This window comes from Aulostomus chinensis, chromosome 21 (assembly GCF_037954235.1).
Source record: "Aulostomus chinensis isolate RoL2024-O1b breed Wild chromosome 21, RoL_Achi_v1.0, whole genome shotgun sequence".
Taxonomy (NCBI): Eukaryota; Metazoa; Chordata; class Actinopteri; order Syngnathiformes; family Aulostomidae; genus Aulostomus; species Aulostomus chinensis.
In genome coordinates this window covers 12,575,001-12,595,000 of record NC_141340.1, presented here as the reverse complement: position 1 = coordinate 12,595,000, position 20,000 = coordinate 12,575,001, and the positions used below count along the sequence as shown (strand labels likewise).

The following is a 20,000-nucleotide window of genomic DNA, read 5'->3' as shown; positions in this document are numbered from 1 at the left end:
AAATACCATTTCCCCTCATGAAACTTTTTTACACTGCATATGTATTTTAACAACAACAAAAAAAATCACTTACATTTTCACACATTTAGCAAAGCTGACGCCTTCTCACAGAGAGTAAAATTGTCATTTAAATTCCCACTGGGGTATTGTGAGAATTGAAATTGATCGGGCTCCCACCCTGGGGTCCTAGGTGATTGTTATTCTCTCCGCTCTCTTGTTTCATGCCACAATATCCCTGTGCTGTATCATGGCATTGAATGGACCAAAATGCACAAATATACACAGGCTGCAACTTCATCAACATTTGTGACTAAATCATCATATAACCGATGCAAAAAAAAAAATAAAAAATAGGTGATTGGAATGGAGTTGAGACGACTAACCTCCTTTCAGCAGATGGCTACAGCAGACCTGGACCCTCCTGCTCCGTCTGAATTATCTGCCCAGTGACTTTGCACATCGGCAGCTTAACGCCATGCAGCACTAAAAGCTGGAGCGAGCTAACTGAAAGTGATGGTGACTGGTGAGCTTGATTGGACAAAAAAATAAAATAATTGGTGGACATTTGGTTGACCCACTTCAAATAAAATGCAGTGGATATTGTCAGGAGACAAGTCTTGTAATGACAAAAATGGAATAAGGGAGCTAAAAAGCTGAAGGGAGACATTAAAAGCTAGTTTTTAAGCCGTGATTTTGACTTCAACTAGACTGCGGCTTACACTTTTCTCAACTAAAAACAGAAATGAGAAGCTTTCTTGTTGATTAAAACTAGATAATATCATTATTTTGTTGTTGTTTTTTCCTAAAACGGGACTGAGTTTGCTTTCAGACCGTTCACACTGTCCTCAGGGGAGGGGTAGCAACATATTAGCATTTTTTTCCATTTGTCTTCCACAGAGCTTCAAACTACAGGTGGGACATTTCATTTGGAGCTTTATATCACTTTTTTGTTTTTTCTTTTTTGCTGCATTGACCTGTTCCCCTCTCACTCTCGACACACCTGGGATTGTATTCACACCTTCCCTTTCCACTGATACCCTGTGAAACTGTCCAATCGCAAAAAAGCGTCGTAACACTTTTTTACTCCTGCTCATGCAGTTGCAGTGTGACTTTGAATAAAAGCACCTTCTCCCCCGCCCCTCTCTCTGAGCCGGACACATGATCCACTTGTTTGGTCCAGGGGAGCTTTTACACCTGAACTTATGATTCGGATCCAAATTAAAAGTCAGATGTGAAAGGTTCCCTCAAACACCTTGAATTTCCAGTAGGGGCTTTTCTCTCAACGAACCCTGGTGGGTTTCACTGGACTGCGCCGAAACGGCACTCTTGGTCCAAGGGAACCCGGGTACAGAGGTGTGAGAGGAAACTGGATAAATACAGGAAATGAACCAAAAAAAAGTTAATCAAACATGAATATGACACTGTAAAACCACGAGGGGGAGGAGCTATGAGTGGCACTCTACCAGGGTTGAAAAGGTAACAAATGCCACACCTCAACAGTTTATTTTGACACCACAGACCCCGGACAGGTAAACATGCCTTTCGAATTGTGGTGGCTTCTCTATTCTGACCGGCCGATGTTTGTTTACCATGTCTGGTGCTGGAGCACTCGTGATGTGGCTATCTAGAGTGCAAGTGTATGGTTGGAAGCGTTTTCTAACCAGATATATATTCTTTATACATCAATACACCTGCCACCTCGTAAGAATACCACATTTTCTTGTATATCATGTCATTTCCTCCCCCTTTACTTTTCAACCTGAGCTCCAGGCTGTCCTGTGAGTGTGCAGCCGATGTTTTCCGTAGTGTGGCTCGTTCTTGCTCTGTGGAAACGTCCAGCACTCAACCTGCCTGACAGCCTTACAAGCTGCAGGAACATCACATCACTTTTTTTTTTGTGCCAGGTAATACGGTTTGGTAGCCTGTCACAGATTACCATCAGGAGCAGACTTTTTCTGATAAGTGAGTACAGAGAGGTGAAGCAGCACGTTAACTTTGCAGCGGCTCGTGCATCTCTTTTTATGAAGTCATTGTTTCAAAGTGTTCGATACATCAGTCATACCCTCTCCCACAGTCTGCCTATCTAAAGTGAGGGGATTATTCTATCACTTTCCATTTTATACTCCAATATTTTTTTTTGCCTCTAAACAGTAAAGACTTCAAATACGTGCACGAGTCCCGTATTTCCATGATTAGCCCTCATATTCCAGCACAAAAGATCCGTATGGGCCCCCAGCTGCAACAATTTGACTGTTCAACACTGAAAAAATTGAGCACAGTTCTCGATAAATATCCCCTCATTGACTCGTGCCGCATTCGCTTCCAGCATAACATTTATTTAATCAGAGGTTGCAAGTCTTGTTTATCCAACGATAGTTTTTGTAAGAGTAGAGACACTGGCAGAAAGGACAAGGGTCACCATCTGTCACGGCATTTCGAGGATCCTCCTGTTTTTCACGGAGCATGTGCTAATTTGTGTCCTACCTCATCCATACCTCTTGATGAAACCCAGCAGGGAGCTGCTGTTGTGCAGTTTCCCAGGTGTACAGGTCAGCATGCGTATGTGGCTGCTTGGCAATTAGGAAATGGCCATGTAACCATTTTTTCGTTGTGTGTTTCTGCGACAACTACGAACCAGAGAAGGCACAAGAACCTATTTTTGTAGCAACGTCGAAAACACAGTTGCTCTTATTTGTTACATTCGACAATAGCGAATCGAACTCTGCTGATTTCTGCTCAAAGTGCTGAGAGTTATGTTTGTATTAGAAGATTTTGTCGGCTATACTGTATGTTAAGAAAACAAAAATCCTGCAAGTCAGTAATACTGTAATACTACATCGCAGGTGTAGAGGTATGCCTTCAGGATGTGTCCCCGTCATGAAGAATTTGACCTTTGACCACCGTATTTATTTTTTTAAGATCATCTTTGAGTCCCAGTGGATGTTTGTTCTATATTTGACACAAAAAAAATCATCACGTGATGGTGACCTTTGACCTCTGGTAGCGTTTCAGTTCCTCCTTGAGTCCCAATGGACACGAGCTAAATTTAAAACAAACAAAAAAAACAAGCACCAAGGTGTTTATACAATAAAATATGACAATTTAAAGTCCGCGCATGTGAGTTGACTTTCACTTTGGACCACCTCATCCTTGTGTCCCAGTGGAACTTTGGCATTCCACAGATGCATGAACAAGAATGTGTCGCTCTTTTACAACCTTTACAGTAAAACACCACATCAATTCTGAGCCCTCCCTCCTCACAAAACACCCTAATATTTGTGTATGCAGCTGATTGATTTGAACCCTGTGTTTTGAGCATTCATGAAAAAAAATATAAAATGCTGCAGGGAAAAATTGATGACTTCTGTTTTGGTTCAACCACAATGTTCATGCAGGGGGAACAAAACAATTTACCACCACTTTCATGTAGAGAGCTCGGCCCTGAGCGGTGCTGTTCAAAGGCAAATGTGACATATTTCCTTCTCACACAAGTGAGCGCGTTCGCCAGTAGAAACGGGAAGTGTAAATAACGACATCACAAGCGATTGGATGAAATTGCTTGGCGTGCAGAATTCGCGGGGATTGCCTGAATTTGCCTTAAATGTTGGGCTTGTTGTGAGCCACAATTATACCATCATTTCCTGTAACTTTGAGGTGATGGATGCAAACTCTAATGCTGGATATTTCATCAGGTCTTTTCTCACAATCACATGGAGCATCAGAGAATGGGATTCACCAGTATTGCTACTGGTGAATGTGGCACCTTGCGAGTTTTATTGCTGGAACTACTGGTTGAGATATAAAAATTGTTAGTTATAAAAGTTATAAAGTTTTAACCTGATCACATTTGTAGATATCGGTAAGTGTGGAAAACCTTAGCCGATGTTGTGGGAGTCAGTAACAGTCGGTACAATGACTGAAGGGGAAGCTGCGCCCTTTCACGTCAATGCCAAACAGCCAGCAGGACACTGTAGGGAATCGAACCCCATCCCAGTAAACCGGGAGCACCATGACCAGTGTCTGTTTTTGCTTTTTGACACGACATGGAAGGGAAAGCAAAACCTGCAGTAGCAACAGCACATGAGTGGTAGTGTGTTAAATTATGAAGGAGGTGGAAGAAATGAACGAGGGTCATCTTAGAATTGGCCTTGTATGTTTGGGTTTTTTGAAAGCTGCATGTTTGATTGAAATGCTGTTGTACTGCAGGAAACGAAACCTCAACAATACAAAAAAAATGAAGAAATAAAATGTATTCATCTAATTATTAACAATTTATATATCTATAAATAGTTAATAATTAGATGAATACATTTTATTTATATATATATTACATTTTATTATATAAATATAAATATACAAACATATATACATACTAAAATTATTTTTTTAACTTTTTCTTCCAAATTAGTCATACATAATATTTTACAGTTTTAATACAGTGACATCACATTACTTGACTATGCAGAAATAAGAGTGACATGGGCCAGAAATGTTTACATCATCAAAGCGCATGTACAACAAAAGAAGTGAGGAAAAAGAGAGGTACATACGTGCTGCGGCGGTGGAGCTGGCTCCTTTGGCGGCGTCTGTTGAATCAAACTGGAACGGCGTTGCTAAGAACATTCACCCAAGTGTTATACTTCAATACATCTTTAAGGCACCAAGAAAATATTTTCGTAAACTATTTTTTGTTTTGAATTCTTGTTAACTTGAGTCAAATGTTTCCGAACTTATTTTTTGTTGGCTGAGTTGCCATCTATAGGTGACTGATTCAACATGACTCCATTCCTGCATCGACAGAAACAGACGGCTGCTACCTGCATGAGATAATAGTGTTTGTGTGTGTGTGTGTGTGTGTGTGTGTGTGTGTGTTTGTGGCATGTGCTGCCTTGACGTAAGGAGAGTGCAGCGTCATCTGTGGTACAGCTTCAGTCTGAGGACACAAACACACAAAGACCGTGTATGACAAAAGCATTTATGAAGGCATTAAAAACTGAGAGCACGATAAGAAGGCATCAAGTCAACATTAATAACTGACTGTAAAATGAAGGCTTGACTCACCAACCACATATTTTTAACCCCCGTTAACCGAAAATATGCAAAATATGATCCCAGTCTGTTTCTAAATAAGACTTTTTTTTTTCAAACAGACCAAAAGAACCTTTGATCTCATTGCTGAATTTCTTTCCAAATGCAACACGTTGACCACCACATTTACAGGTACTCACTGTGATTCTTGAACTACATGAAGTGTGAATACTTGAGTCAAGTATTAGATGCAGGAGTATTTCTGCTCCTGAGTCTCTTCACACTTCACATGAAAACATGTTTGGGAACATCGGTTCTTACCTATAACAATGATTTCGGCGACGCTGTCCATCCTCTTCCGTCTCTTTCGTCCCTACACAAAAACAAGCATGTAAGAAGTTCCATCTGATATCTGCTGAATTTTTACCAGCTTGGTAACGCCATGGAAATGTGTGTGTGGGTGCGATGGAAGGGAGCAGGTTGAACGTACGTAGTTGACACCGCAGGACCACTCAGGGTGCTGCTGGGTGTGGCGCTCTTTCTCCTCTTTGGCCTGTTTGTAATACTTGGCCTGCTCCTCCTTTGTCAGTGCCTTCCACTGTTGGAACACGACAAAACACACACACACACACACACAATTACAGAATGAACACACACATGCCAACTACCAAAGAGTGCTAAAGCTTGTGGAAGAGTACAAGCACACTTACTCTCTGTCCCAGGACCTTGTTGACCACAGCGTTGTTCCTGCTCTTGAGTTCTGCCTTCATCTTCTCTCTCTGTTCCACGAGGAACAACATGAAGGCATTTTTGGGTTTTTTAACATAGGGCAGGTCCAGCTGCTTCTTAGCCTTCCTCTTTCTATAGAAATACAGAATCAAGGTGTGTTAATTTGAGAATTAAATATTTGTTTTTCTTCAAACAAATGTCATCAAGGCAGAATACAAGACAACACTGGTAAACTGGTTCTTGTTTCCTGAGTATTACTGAAGTACTTTTTGTCAAATCTGAGTCTGAACTTACTTGGTTTTAGGAGCGCTGGCAGCTTTGGTCTGAGGACACAAACACACAAAGATGCTACATGAGCAAAACATAAAAGACGCTATCACAATAAACATGGAACATGAGAAGAAAGCGTAAAAAGAACATCAATAATTATGGTGGGGGGTGTGTGTGTGTGTGTGTGTGTGTCTGTGTGTCTTACCAGATGTGAAGAATCTGCCTGGTTGCCTTCACCCAGGGAGTTGGTGGGCCACTGATAGGGCAGGAACTGTGGGAGAGGGAGAGGGGGAATTTAGCCAGGCTACACACACACACACACACACACACACACACACACACACACACACACACACACACACAATGCACCGTGTTATGATTTAAATTCATCTTCCGTCACAGTCAACACACTTACCTGAACTTGGCCGCTGAGGGGATGTGGCAGCATAACATATGGATACATTGGTGGTCCATACATGAAGGGTGGAGCCATCACTGGACCGGGGAGCTGGTAGTTTTGGTAAAGTAAGTTGTTGCCATAGTAACAACCAGAACCACCATTGGTTTGATTCCCATCGACTGGACCTTCTGCTGGCTGAGGGTTGGTGTCAACACCCACTGGAGCAGGTTGGGGAGGTCCAGGGGGAGATGCAGGTGGAGGATCCGGGACATACCCAATGATGTCCCTGAGAGTGGATTCGATGTCCTCCCACTCAAGTCCACCAAATAATCCTGCTGAGTCAGCGCTGCTGTTGTCCATGTTGGTACGATCAAAGATGTTTGAGGGTTCCTGTCAAACGCATTCACAGGAAGATGGTTTGATTAATGGGAAACATCATAATAGAACTCTAAACTATAAGAAAATATTAACTATTTCACTTTTCTACATTTAAAGGACATCTTTGTGTTTGAGCTTAAAAAAAAAATCAAATTACTGAAGGTACTGCAACCATAAGAATCAAATCACAACAAGGCTTCTTCTGTAACAGCAATTAAAAACTATTCCAACCACAACGTATATGTATAGATATATATACACACACACATATATATATTAATGTACACGTATATACTAGGGGGACAACGAAAAAGTCAACTAACGAAACGATACTAAATAAGAGACAGGGCTCACGAGACAAAATAAAGATGAAAGAAAATCAGAAATGCAAAAACCAGATATTCTTTATTTTCTTCCTCAATATGCAGACATACAAGTTCTTGCTGCGTCAGTACAAAATTAAATGCTCCTTACTTTGAAAAAACAATATGTTTGTATTTTTCCCCTTATTTAGACTCCAATGCAAATACAAACGTATTCAATAAAAAAAAAGGTGCTTTGTTGTTGTAAACACTGAGGACAACTCCCTTCTTAAACGAAAAGGAAAACTAATATTCGGTAACCCTCAGGGCTGCAGCCTCGTCTAGATCTGGAATGTCTGACCTCAGTGAGCTGGAATATTTAGCCTTCAACAGGTGCTTCTTATCCTTCCATCATGCTAGCAGCGCTCGCCGCAGTCTACGGTGTTGTGGACCCCCATTGTTTGCACACGGCTTTTGTTTAATCCACCATCGTCTCTCCGTTGCCTTGTCTTTCACATGGGAAGCCAAAACAAGTCCACACAACCGGTTTGTTTGACGAAGGAGCGTCCACTACTTGTTCGACCTCGTCTTCCTCCATTTTGAAAATAATGGTTTCGCTGCTTCTTCTTCTTCTTGTCATTTGTGTGTTCAGTAGGTGAGAGGGCCAAAAATCATCAGGGGTGGTGGCGCGGCGCCGCGTCGCATTGTTTTTTTTTTTATGTTTTACACGGATTTTTATTTCGTTCGTCTTTGTATTTTACTTCTTCATTTTTATTTAATTTTTATATGTGTATATATATATACACACACAGTATCCACCCGTATATGCAAGTCACAATTTAAATAATGTATGTAGGCCAATTTATGTACCATTCATATGTAAATGACGCCTATAATTGCATGGAGTGTACAGTTAAACTACTCAGCACATGCTTTTAGGGCAAATTTCCATTCATTCACATCAGAAAAGATTGCAAATTAGTTGTCAAATTCACATTTTCACACGATTGTCTTATTGTTTTCTGCTTTCTCTCATTCCTGCCGCTTTATATTTATAATTCATTACATCGCTTAACTGAGTTAGAACAAAAACATCATTAATTGATCAAATGTGATCCATTGTTATAAATTCAACTTCACAACTTGTGGCTGACGACAATCGAATCGTTGTAATTCACAAATACTTGAGTAAATACTTTTTACAGACTGAGACGCCTTTCTTCTAGCTAAATATTTATTTGAATTTACAGCATATCATTAAAGAAAAGTCCTACTGAGTGTTAATATTTGATTTCAGGACTTACCAACAGTGTTTGTCCTGTAGCCGGGTGTCGGGATGTAGTTTCAGGAGGTTTCTCTCTGTTGGGACACTCAGTGGGTAACCTTGTGCTTCTCAGATGAACCGAGAGCCACGTGATTTAACGGTTGGAAGATTTTAGACTTATATACATTTCGATCACCGACGTATCTTGACGTCATTTACAGTAATTAAAAAATGCGCGTAGCAACCGTGACGTCACACATTGGGTTACTTCCTCTCTTCTCGTCTCATTGATTGCTGGCTATCGTTAAACCTACAGACGCTTCACTGCCACCTACTGGACTGGAGTGTGAACGAGTAAAATGGCGGGAAGAAAACAACAGAGAGTATTAGGCCTAAAAATCAATTTAAATAAATTGCTGATTTTAGCACTGAAGGAATGCAACATCTCAGAAATAAATGGTATTCCTGTGAAGAATACACTCACATATTTGGGTGTTATCATTAATAAAAATGTAAAACCCCGTAACACCTCAAATTTTGACCCAATAGTTGAACCTAGGAATGTTTTGCAGCTCCTTTTTGGTGCTAGAACTGAAATTTATGTGACAGCTCCAGGATGCAATATTTTTTGGGGAAAAATTGATGTTACAAAAAAAATGTTCGAACAAATTTATTAGAAATCTTTTGATAAATGAATCTGTTCCTTCTGCAAAAATTTATTGGAATTTTCTTTACAGAGATGCAGATTAGAAGTGTGGCTAATCGGGGATACATTTTGTTGAAAGTATCTTTCAAAACTACACGTAGAATGTATCCAGCTAAAAAAACATTAGAGCGATTTGAAATTGAAATGAATACCCTTGTAATTTCTGTGGCTGGTGTGAAGAATCCATCAAAGATTTATTTCATCACTGCTTGTATCGTTGAATATTCAGGGCCAGCGCGGAGAATTTTATTGAAAGGAAAACAGGACAGTCTTAACATCTGCAAGAAGAGGACATTTTTCTTTATTTTGAAGACAACCAAGTCAAAAAGGACTTCACTTGATTCCTACAACTTGTTTTAATTTTGGGTAAATTTCATATTCGTAAGAGGAAATGGTCCGACCGCAAACCACACTTGACAGGTTTTTTTTTTTAAAGGAACGTCATCAGCACAGCAATCAATGAACTTAGAAACCCAAAAGCCTCAAAAAAAGAACTTTATTTTGGAAAAGGTTTTTTTATGTGTTTGATATTTTTCATCTCTCTTTTTTTTTCTGATTATTTGTCTTAAGTTACGATCTCTTCGTATTGTTTTACGTTCCCACGTTGTTGCACCCCTGGCTAAACAGCTTTGTTTGGTATATTTGCGTTCATTCATTAAAAGAAAAAAGAAAACAACAGGAAGTAAGACTCGTTAGGCCGCGCATGCACAATGCCGATTGATTGCTTCTCTAATTATGGGGGCAAATTTGCTGTCAGGAGGCGTTCATTTTCGACATGGGAGAGGCGAGAGGACATTTCTTTTCACAAAACCTTTCTTTTTTGTGGTCAGTCTTCTCATAATGCGCACGAGTGTTTGCTGTACAATGTGTGTTTCTGTTTTTGACATGCTTGTGGAAGGAAGGACAGACTTTGATTCACCTTATTCATAAAACTTTACTGCTGCCAAAAAGGTAAGTCTTTTAAAGCCGATTTTTACTTTAAACATCTTGTAATAAGATAGAATGCAATGTACACGTACAAGTATCATCAAAATGAACTGCCAACATTTTAAATTAAGTCTCTATTATCAACAGCCAAGAGTTACCAAAAAAAAAAAAAAAATTCAGTCTGTAATGAAAGGCCTCCATTGGTTCAGCTCAAAACTAGCGATGCAGGCAGGTTTGGTGAACGGAACCTATTTTAACCCTAGAATGTTCCTTGTTCAAGAACCTACACCGCACCGGTTGGGTGGGAAAATGGCAAAAATACAGCTGAGTCTTCTACTTGTGTTCATCCACCTTCGTGCGGTAATCTATAAGAAAACCTGTCCTGGACTAATGGAGATCATCAGACAGAAAACCCAAAATGGAGATGGACAATGTTGAGTTTATAAATAATCCAGAAAAAAATAGGTCACTGGAACGGGCTTCTAAGCCAGTGAAACACAATTTAATTAATGACAACCTCTGAATCTGCTCCAGATGGGCTGAAACGTGAATGTCGGGAAAAAAAATAGACAGACAGAGAGAGAGAGATAGAGAGAGAGAGAGAGAGAAAGAAACAGAGAGAAAAGGGCCAGGCTGCTCGCGGCCACACCAGAGACCAAAGGCATGCACAGATGGAGACTCTCACACTTGCTGGCAGTTTGGAGAGTCAGACTGCATCTCCATGCAGCTGTTGGCACTTTTGACAGCTTCCACTGTGTGTTCATGACCAGAGTCCAAAAAAGCCCCCAAGTCCCAGAACTTCAGCATTCACTGTTGTCAAGAGGGCAGACTTGACAGCGCTATACCACAAAAAAAGACAGAAGAAAATACCCCCCCCCCCCCCAAAAAAGAAAAAAGTCCTCCACACACTCATTAAATAAAGATTGTCGAACTCTGAGAAGTGCCGTTGCAGGTCCTCTCTGCACTCTAGAAAAAGAACATGGAGTGTTCTTCACCGGATGACTGATTGACCCCATTGTCAAAACATGCATGCAAAATTGAAGACATACTTGTTTAACAAGTCCACGCGTTTTGCTTTGAAGTATGCCTCCATCTTTGAATTATGCATAATTTGAAATATTTGTGCGGAGTGAAATGTGAAGCAAATTCTGCTGGCCTTCTTGGGGAAAAAAAAAAAAAAAAGTTGCAAGCATTTTTGGCCAAAGTTGAATATCTTTTCTAAACACCAAAAACATGTAGTTCCTTGTATATAACCATGGGCTCTGCAGCCGTCCAGGCCCTGCTTGACACAAATGGCCGCTAGCTTCTTCTGCTGCATGCCAGCGGTCCTTTTCTGGCCCGGGTGACCTATTTTTTTGTCAAATGACCCAATACGACAGCCAGAGTTGTCACTGTGTTATAAGGCAGATGCAATTCAAGAAGTTTCTCATTTTTTTTATTACTATTATGAATGCACCTGAAACTGTTGTTAGTGTGAGCCCAAGCTGTTTCTTTTCCTGCTTGATCTGGAGGATGTCATGCCTTCTGCTCCATTTGTATCCGACTCCCTTTAGTTCCAGAGAGACTTCAGCGGTGTAAAGCCCTTTGAATAAGAGCCAGACCTGCTTTATCTGACTCACCTCCCGGCTGCTATTTTGCCACATCCTCGTTATTTACCTGGTGGGAAATGTCACAAAGAAGGCTTTGGTAGACACCTTTACCCCCCCCCCCCCCCGCTTTCTCTAACCCTGCCTGTCTTCCTTCCTTCCTTCTTTTATCCACCTCCCCTTCCTTTCTCCTGGACTATACCCCAACCTGTTTCTGTTCTTTTATCACACCATTGTGCATAAGACTCCGTCTCTCGCTCTCCGGGGAACAGGATGACATTTGCACTCAGATATTGTAGTCATTTGCTTGCCCTCAAGTATCTGAACATACAGAAGCCTGTTTTGCACTTCAGACACAGGCAAATATCAGCTGCTGCTGTCTTGCTCATCTGATCATGTGGTCTACATTTAGGACTGCTTTTTTTTTTCTTCTTTTTTTTTACACATCTGACGCTGCATCTGTTTCCTGCGTCTGTGTAGGTATTATTAATAACTACTGCTTCTGTGTACACTGATCAAATCTCGTATGTGCATGAAAAGGGCTGCAGTATTTTGGCATCACTAATAGTAATAATAATAATAAACTTTATAAATGACTTTTCAAAATCAAGCTCCACACAGCCTTGCTGTTAATAGAATTACGTACTAAGCAAACACTCAAGAAACCACATAAAATGGCCGGGATAATAAAACACATTCAATACAATTAAAGGATCAGGAGGATCAGGAGCTGTAAATTCTGGAGTTAACTCCCCATCGAGCTTTAAAAGTAATTCATTAAAAGTTTAAAATCCACTCTAAAATGAACTTTCTTGGCTTTGCTTCGCTTTCTGAGATCGGTGTGATAGGTTCTCTGTTGCTGGATTTGGTTCTGAGTCCGGCTGCAGTGTTTTGAGACAGTTTGCTGGGATCTTGTGTGAGACATGAAAAGAAAGCGCAAAGCATTAATCTAACCGAGCTAAAATGAATGCATGCATCACTGCTTCCAAGTGTTTCCTCAGCTGGAAGGAGGCATGGTTGCGTTAGGTGGTATTTTTCAGTGAACAATTGGAAGTTATTATGTGCCTCAGATTTATTTCAATGATTTGAAAACACTGAAGCTCCCATTTTTCACAAAGATGCTATTGACCAGTAGAGTAGAGGGCTTTTTAAGCTTCGGCGTTATCAGTCATTAAGGATGTTGGACAATGGAGTTGATATGTTGGCTACTGTGTTGTTACTGGGTAATTAACCTCTTGACACTCTGATTCCTGCCAGCTCTCAAAAAAGTTCAATCAATACTTGACCCAGAAAAAGTGTAACTTGACTCTCAAGTGCTCCAAAATACGTAAATTTATCATGCAAAGATTTCATTTAAAGTTAACGGAAACTAATTTTCTTCAGCTTATCCTGTTAATGGTCGGGGGGGGGGGGGGACTGGAGCCTATCCCAGCAGCCTTCAGGTGAGAGGCAGGGTTCACCCTGGACAGGGCCAACACATAGAGACAGACAACCATTCACACTCACAGTCACACCAACAGTCAATTTAGAGTATCAATCAGCCTCGTCCCCTCTTGATGTCTTTGGACTGTGGGAGGAAGCTGGAGTACCAGAGAGAACCCACACAGGAACAGGGAGAACATGGAGACTCACACAGAAAGATCCTGTGATGGAGCCGGGACTCAAACCTGGAACCTTCTTGCTGTGAGGGGACAGTGCTGACCACTGCACCACTGCACCTCCATGCCACCCTGTACAAAATCCTCAGTTTACAAACACTAGCATAATTTCCCATAAAATCCACATTGTCGTTCTCTAGCCATAAACTCAACAATCCACAATTTGAGCTATAAACAAACTCCCCTGGTTTTGCACATGGTCGGACCAAACCACAAGTCAAATATTCCTCTTGAGCTTAAACAAACTGTGTCTGCAGTCTTTAGAATCAGCTGATGGGGTGCAGACTTTTAAATGCCAGCTTAAAAAAAAAAAAAGACAATAATTTCAAGCTTCATAAAAGGCAAAAAATAAATGATTCTCTTTGTAAACACTCTGTAAACAAAACCAGTAATCTGGCAACAGAGCCTCAGGAGGGGTTGCCATTATTACAATTAGAGACCGTTAAAAACACAGTTTGAGGAGCTTCATGTGATAATGGCTGCATATATTTTTATTAACTGACTCCACAAGCACATTTTTAAACAAGCATGTTTTCTGTGTGCGCCGTTCTTCTTTTTTTATTGGAGCCATTTGCATGCTGTAAGGGAATGTTCACAGGTTGGCTATATGTATAATGGAATCTTTTCATAATTAGGAAAACCGAGTTAAGTCCACTAATATGAGTAATGATACAAGATGTTAAATTTCACAGTTTGTGACTCACCCATTCTCATCATTAGAAGAGTCTTGGTTTTAAGTTTTAATTACAGAAACTATAAAAAAAAGTCAAAATCAGGTCATGCAGGAGGATGTTTTTTGGCGCAAAATTTGCATGAATGAATAATGTGTCCTCTGAGTCATTTATGTGAGGAGAAGCACATTTAAACACACTTCACGGCGTATTAAGAAAGTTTATGGCCACTCTTCTTTCATTATTTCATAACTTCTAAATGCACCAAAGAAATGTTTTTCTACACCTTCACCCATCCATTTAAAATCCACTTTCTGTCCATTAACTCCCCACTCTCATTTCATTCATTCTTTCCCTCTAAATCCTTCTTCCTTGTGTTTGTCTTGGTCCCCCGTGAGTGTGAAAATGTTCACGGGGAGCTGCAATCAGGGAGTGTTCGGGATGTTGGAAACAGATTTTGTATTTTTTGTACTAAGGCTCTAAAACGCTGAGTTTCAGAAGGCTATTGTCATATGTCCATAATAAAGTAATATTATTGAAGTGGAACAATTTACAGAGCACTAATTAAAAGACTTCTTTGATCTTCTTTGATTTTCTCTGATCTTTACAGTTTATCCTCAAACGAGCTAAAACCAAAAGGAATTACAGAAAACTTGGACTTTTCTGTTCGACCAAACTATGCAAATTAGGTCAGGGCTGTGATAACCTGTCCAGGGTGCACTCCGCCTCATGGCGAGTAGCTAATGGCAGCAGCGGTGAGGAGAATGGGTGGATTTAAACTTTGGCTACAGTACAAAACAGGAAAGGAAGATCTGGGCCAGTGAGGAAATGACAGGTAACAATTACACCGGAAGCCTTTGTGGTTCCCATTCCCCGGATTACATCAGTTAATTAGCTCCTAGTAATGGTTAGAAATGACCATAAAAGATCCACACGCCAGGGAGCTCCCATTGAAGGGTTTTATTACACAGGGATGTTTTGAACAAAGGTGCTCTTCATCAGACTTGCAAAAACTAGTGAGTCTCCATCTTTGAATCGTACAGAAGAGGCTACAAAGAGACCTGGATCAAAGATTCAGCTTCATATTTTTTCGGCCTGCCACAATCTGTATGGCTTAGCCTGTATGTGTACTTCTCACTGATTCAAAACAACAAGAATAATATCAAAAAACTCTGGTACGTTATTGAGACCGATCCAGCCCACCACACCAGAAACAATGGATTAATCCTGATGTAGCCCCTTTCTCCTCGTGAAATGAACATGGATGTCTCTACCAATGGGATTTTGGTCAGACAAGTGCATAACCACCAGTTAATCAACCAGTCAAACAGGAGACCAAAGCCCTTGCAGAAATTTCTGGTATTCTGGGAATCATATATAAATCTGTTGAACAGAGTAACCCAGGAAAGTCTGCAATCAATCTTGCGAAACCTTAGATACATTTTGAGGGTAGAACACGAAACCTTTCGAACCACAGAGATCCCAAATCTGCCCTTCTAACTTCCTGCACCTATGATGTCCATCTATTCCTCAAAAAGCCATGTGATTCTCTGACTACACATCCCCGATCCATCCTGCTTTTTATTTTATTTTATTTTTTAGTTTTTTGCAACAACTAGGCATTTCTACTTTAGACTTTGATTCCACGAGATCAGGAGTCACCAACCTTTTCAAAGCTGAGAGCTACTTCTTGGGTACCAATTAATGTGAAGGGCTACCAGTTTGACACACACACACACACATATATATATTGTATATACATATACACATATATATATATAGTATATACATATACACACACACACACACACACACACACACACACACACACACACATATATATATATATATATATACATATATATTTGTTTTTTTTACTCTATATATAAAAACCCATTTTATAAATAGATAAATCTGGGACAGGCCTATTGTCATTTTCAAAGTCACACCAATGCAAGCAATGCAATCCAAGCTCACTAGTGAGTGGTGCTATGGTGAACTATTTTTAGAACAGGCCCACGGGCGACTCATGTGGTCTTTGCGGGCAACCTGATGCCCGCGGGCACCATGTTGGTGACCCCTGCACTAGATACTCCCTTAAGAGCGGTGCCCTCTGCCCCTGAGTTGTGGGGTGGCAGAACTTGTATGTTGACTGAGAGGATGAGTGTCGGAGGAATAATGCCCAAACACACATCTCTTATTTTCACAAATAAAGATGCAAATATAATTTCAGAGACACTTGAGCATGACCCAAAGTGACTCTGTGACCAGATGCTGCTGCATGAGAGGTGCACCTGTGGCACGGATGAAAGGTGTGCCGGCCGTTCCACTCAGCCAGCAACAAAAGAGCCAATCTAATTCCTTTGAAAAGCATGCATTGCATACAAACTTATTTTTTTGTATATTTGAAAAGAGCATCCAAACCACCTCCTAACAAGAGAAGCAGATGTTCCCTGCAGTGTGTGCACAGGTGTGACTACAGTCTTGGTGCCAGGGAAAATTCTCTTTCCTAGCTTCCATTTATTCATACTTTTCTTACCTTTCAGTGCAACAATTAATTTATTTTGGAGAGTTTGATATTATTTTGGGGCGGTGCAGTGGTGCAGTGGTCAGCACTGTTGCCTCACAGCAAGAAGGTTCTGGGTTTGAGCCCCGGCTCCAGCACAGGATCTTTCTGTGTGAGTCTCCATGTTCTCCCTGTTCCTGTGTGGGTTCTCTCTGGTACTCCAGCTTCCTCCCACAGTCCAAAGACATCAATAGAGGACGAGGCTGATTGATACTCTAAATTGACTGTAGGTGTGACTGTGAGTGTGAATGGTTGTCTGTCTTCTGTCTACATGTGTTGGCCCTGTGATGGACTGGTGACCTGTCCAGGGTGAACCCCGCCTCTCACCTGAAGGCTGCTGGGATAGACTCCACCCCCCTACGACTCTTAACAGGATAAGCACATGAAAATGGATTGCTGGATATTATTTTGATTAAAAGTGAATCAAATAATGGGTGCATTTATGCTAGCTGAACAGTGATGACACAGTCAAATGTACAAAGAATGGTGAGGGATATGCAGTCTGAGGTTGCGCAGTCTCACAATTTAAGTACAACTCTCACATACAGGCAGAAAAACAATCAGGTTTCCTGCTATTGGACTACTTAATTCTTGGGGTTTGGGGGGTGATGACATTAAGGCCTCCCGTAAAGGTGATGGCATTAATCATATGTGTCTTACTGTGCCTGCCTTCATCATCATCATCATCCTGATTTTCCCATCGATGTTGGAGGACTTTCCTTGCTGTTTAGCCAGACTTGCAAAGCTTCTAACCTTTTCATCACTATAATAGGTTTAATGAAGTCTGTCAGAGACTAAGACAGCTCTTTCACACTTTCATCATGCACCACAAACCATTATAGACCAACGAGATGATTCAACAAGGAATCATGCACGGAAGATTAAGATGAGTATCTCAAGATAATTTTTCTAAACCGTCGACCGTGGATGAACGTCACACTATGCTAAATCCATGGCGTTCTCTTCCTTTAAGGTATTTCTTTGCTTGATAGTTATTAATAGTCATAGAAGAATGTGTTGCAGGTGCCAGCAGCACTGATGCGCACCTGAGCTCATTAAATGTTAGCGCACATTCCATGATATAATTCAAGAAGGTGCCAATATAATTTTGATAAAAATTGCACTGGGCCCCCTATTAGCACACTCCTCTGGTGTATAATTTCCTTCTGTACCTCTGTAGTAACCCCGCTGCTTCTTGCTCCTTGATTTTACCACTGTGCTAGTGTGAGGCTGCGGCGCGAGAGACCTCATTACTTTTTGTGTGTTGATGAAGAGGAACCAGTGTGTCTGTGTGTGAGTCTGTGTCTGTGTGTGTATCCCCTGTCAAAACAGGCAGTCAAGGAAAATATGGACCTCGTTTGCACACCATGAAGGAACACACACACACACACACACACACACACACACACACACACACACACACACACACACACACGCCTGATGGATCTTTAATTATGTTATTTTAGTTTTAGTGTGTGAGCTCATTTTTGACACACAGCAATATGTCCAACAAGGCAGCAGCCCAAAAAAAACCTAGACCACAGTGCTGGCTTCCACCCAGACATGTACAGAGCGCACTGTTCTCGCTCGTTTCAGAATCTGACTCACACACACATATAAACACACACACACATGCATGCATGCGCACGCACACACACACGCACACAAACGATGGTGCACAACAGAGAGCAATCGACTGCATCTACCTGGCTTGACAGACCATTCACAATTTCTCCGCATGAAACTTAATGTACTGGAAGAAGTGTGTGTGTGTGTGTGTGTGTGTGTGTGTGTGTGTGTGTGCGTGTGTGCGTGCGTGTGCATGTGTGTGTGTGAGCATGAGTGAAAGGGGCACAATGAGAGAGGGAACGAAAGGAGACTTGTGTGAGTTCGTGTGTGTGAGTGTGAGAGTGTGTCAGGAATATATATTTGTGTATTCATCCCGCATGATTCCTGCTTCTGTTGTGTATCCAATGCATATGCCTGCTGCTTTATTCGGTCTCTGTGCAGGACTTGGGAGTTGGTACCAAGGTTAGCTTGGACTTAGCTTCGCATAATATTACTTTGGTAGATACTGGAGTCCTTGAGATTGTTTTTTTGGATTCAGATATTTCCTTCATTTCCTGTTTGTGTATATTCTCAGTCATCCAGGTCATCATAATTCTCAAAAATAATCAATTTAAATCATTTATCTAAACTGATTATTTTGAGAATTCCTTCATTTTTTTTCAAATAGATGAAGGATTTGCGTAAGTGAGCAGTTGATGTTTTTCATTCTTTTTTCTGTTATCGTTTTTCTTTGTTTGTCATGTTTTGTTTTGTTTTTATTATTCAATATCTTATATTTGACCAGACGGAGAGGAATGTCTTTTCATCAACCTATTTAATGTACATTCTGACTGCCAAATATCTGGAATATTATACTCACAACAAAAGGTTTTAAAATTTCTTGAGGCATTTTTTTTCTTGTATTTGTCCTTTTGAAAAACAAAAACAAAAACATACACTTAACAATAAATGAAAACCCTTGATTTGAATAAACTCTGACATCGACAAAACTTTAACCATCATGACTGACCAGCTGCTTCTGTGGCCGGCGTTTTATTCCCAAAGTTTGTCTTCATCTTTGGACATTTATGCAACATGTTCCATACTAGCTGCGAACAAAGACACGCTACAGCTCGTCCAGCCAGAGTTTACTCATTAATATCGCTCCATGTTAGTTCTCGTCAATAGCTGGCGCTGTCAGTGGTCCAACATTCTTCGCTGCCTGTTTCAGCCACGTGCAACGTTGCCTATACCGCCATCCTCTGATGAAAATATGCCTTACATAGACTGGTTTATTCATCCAAAAACACTTTATAGTTTCCTATTTTGAAGCTAATGTAAAATGGCGTCCAAAATATGTTTGACATTAAAATAATAACATTGGTCTCCAGCATCTCCTCAATAACGCCATCATAAGGTCTGGTCATGTGACAGAGTGAATTGTATTACAGTGTTCAGAAGACAGTGAACTGGTGGGATTATCTGGACCATTTCATTATGCTGTGCATAAATGTACCTTTTTAAAATAAAACAAAAACCCCTGTCTAAAATCTCCCTTTTATTACTGTCATATTAAATTTCCCATTTATTATAATATTCATGGGAGAGGGAAGGGAAATTTAATGACTAAAAATATTCATTAAATAGAGATAGATACTTGTTTGAAATGGAAATCTACCTTTTGCAGGATTTATGAAACATTATGCCAATCAAGAACGAGTAACAGATTAGATTCTAAACTCGGATGTCTCTCATGCTACTGGGACACAACGTAGTTCCATTTGTATTTTTCCCTCTCTGGTTACAAGGTCATGTTGCTTCGACTTGGCAGTGAACTCAACAATGTTCTGTGAGCTGCTGTGGTTCAAATCCAAGTGGCCTGACTTAGTTCTTGACCTACAAACAACTCCCTCATCAGGGGCTTAAATATAGATAGTATAGGTAGTGCGGCTCCATTGGGGCCCCTA

The 20,000-nt window shown here is 40.6% G+C and overlaps 2 protein-coding genes across 3 annotated transcripts in view; one reads left to right on the top strand and one right to left on the bottom strand.

Moving 5' to 3' along the window:
- Positions 1-20,000, top strand: part of cntnap2a (contactin associated protein 2a) — a 383,275-nt gene that overhangs the window by 152,518 nt on the left and 210,757 nt on the right. The gene's annotated exons all lie outside the window — the stretch shown is intronic.
- LOC147241751 (transcription factor 7-like) lies at positions 4,443-8,504 on the bottom strand. Its single transcript, XM_086191432.1, has 8 exons — positions 8,412-8,504; positions 6,443-6,817; positions 6,233-6,298; positions 6,052-6,080; positions 5,739-5,889; positions 5,519-5,626; positions 5,350-5,401; positions 4,443-4,933 (listed from the first exon to the last, which is right to left on the bottom strand). The coding sequence occupies exons 2-8, from the start codon at positions 6,785-6,787 to the stop codon at positions 4,929-4,931; spliced, it is 756 nt and encodes a 251-aa protein (XP_086047558.1). The 5' UTR covers positions 6,788-6,817; positions 8,412-8,504; the 3' UTR covers positions 4,443-4,928.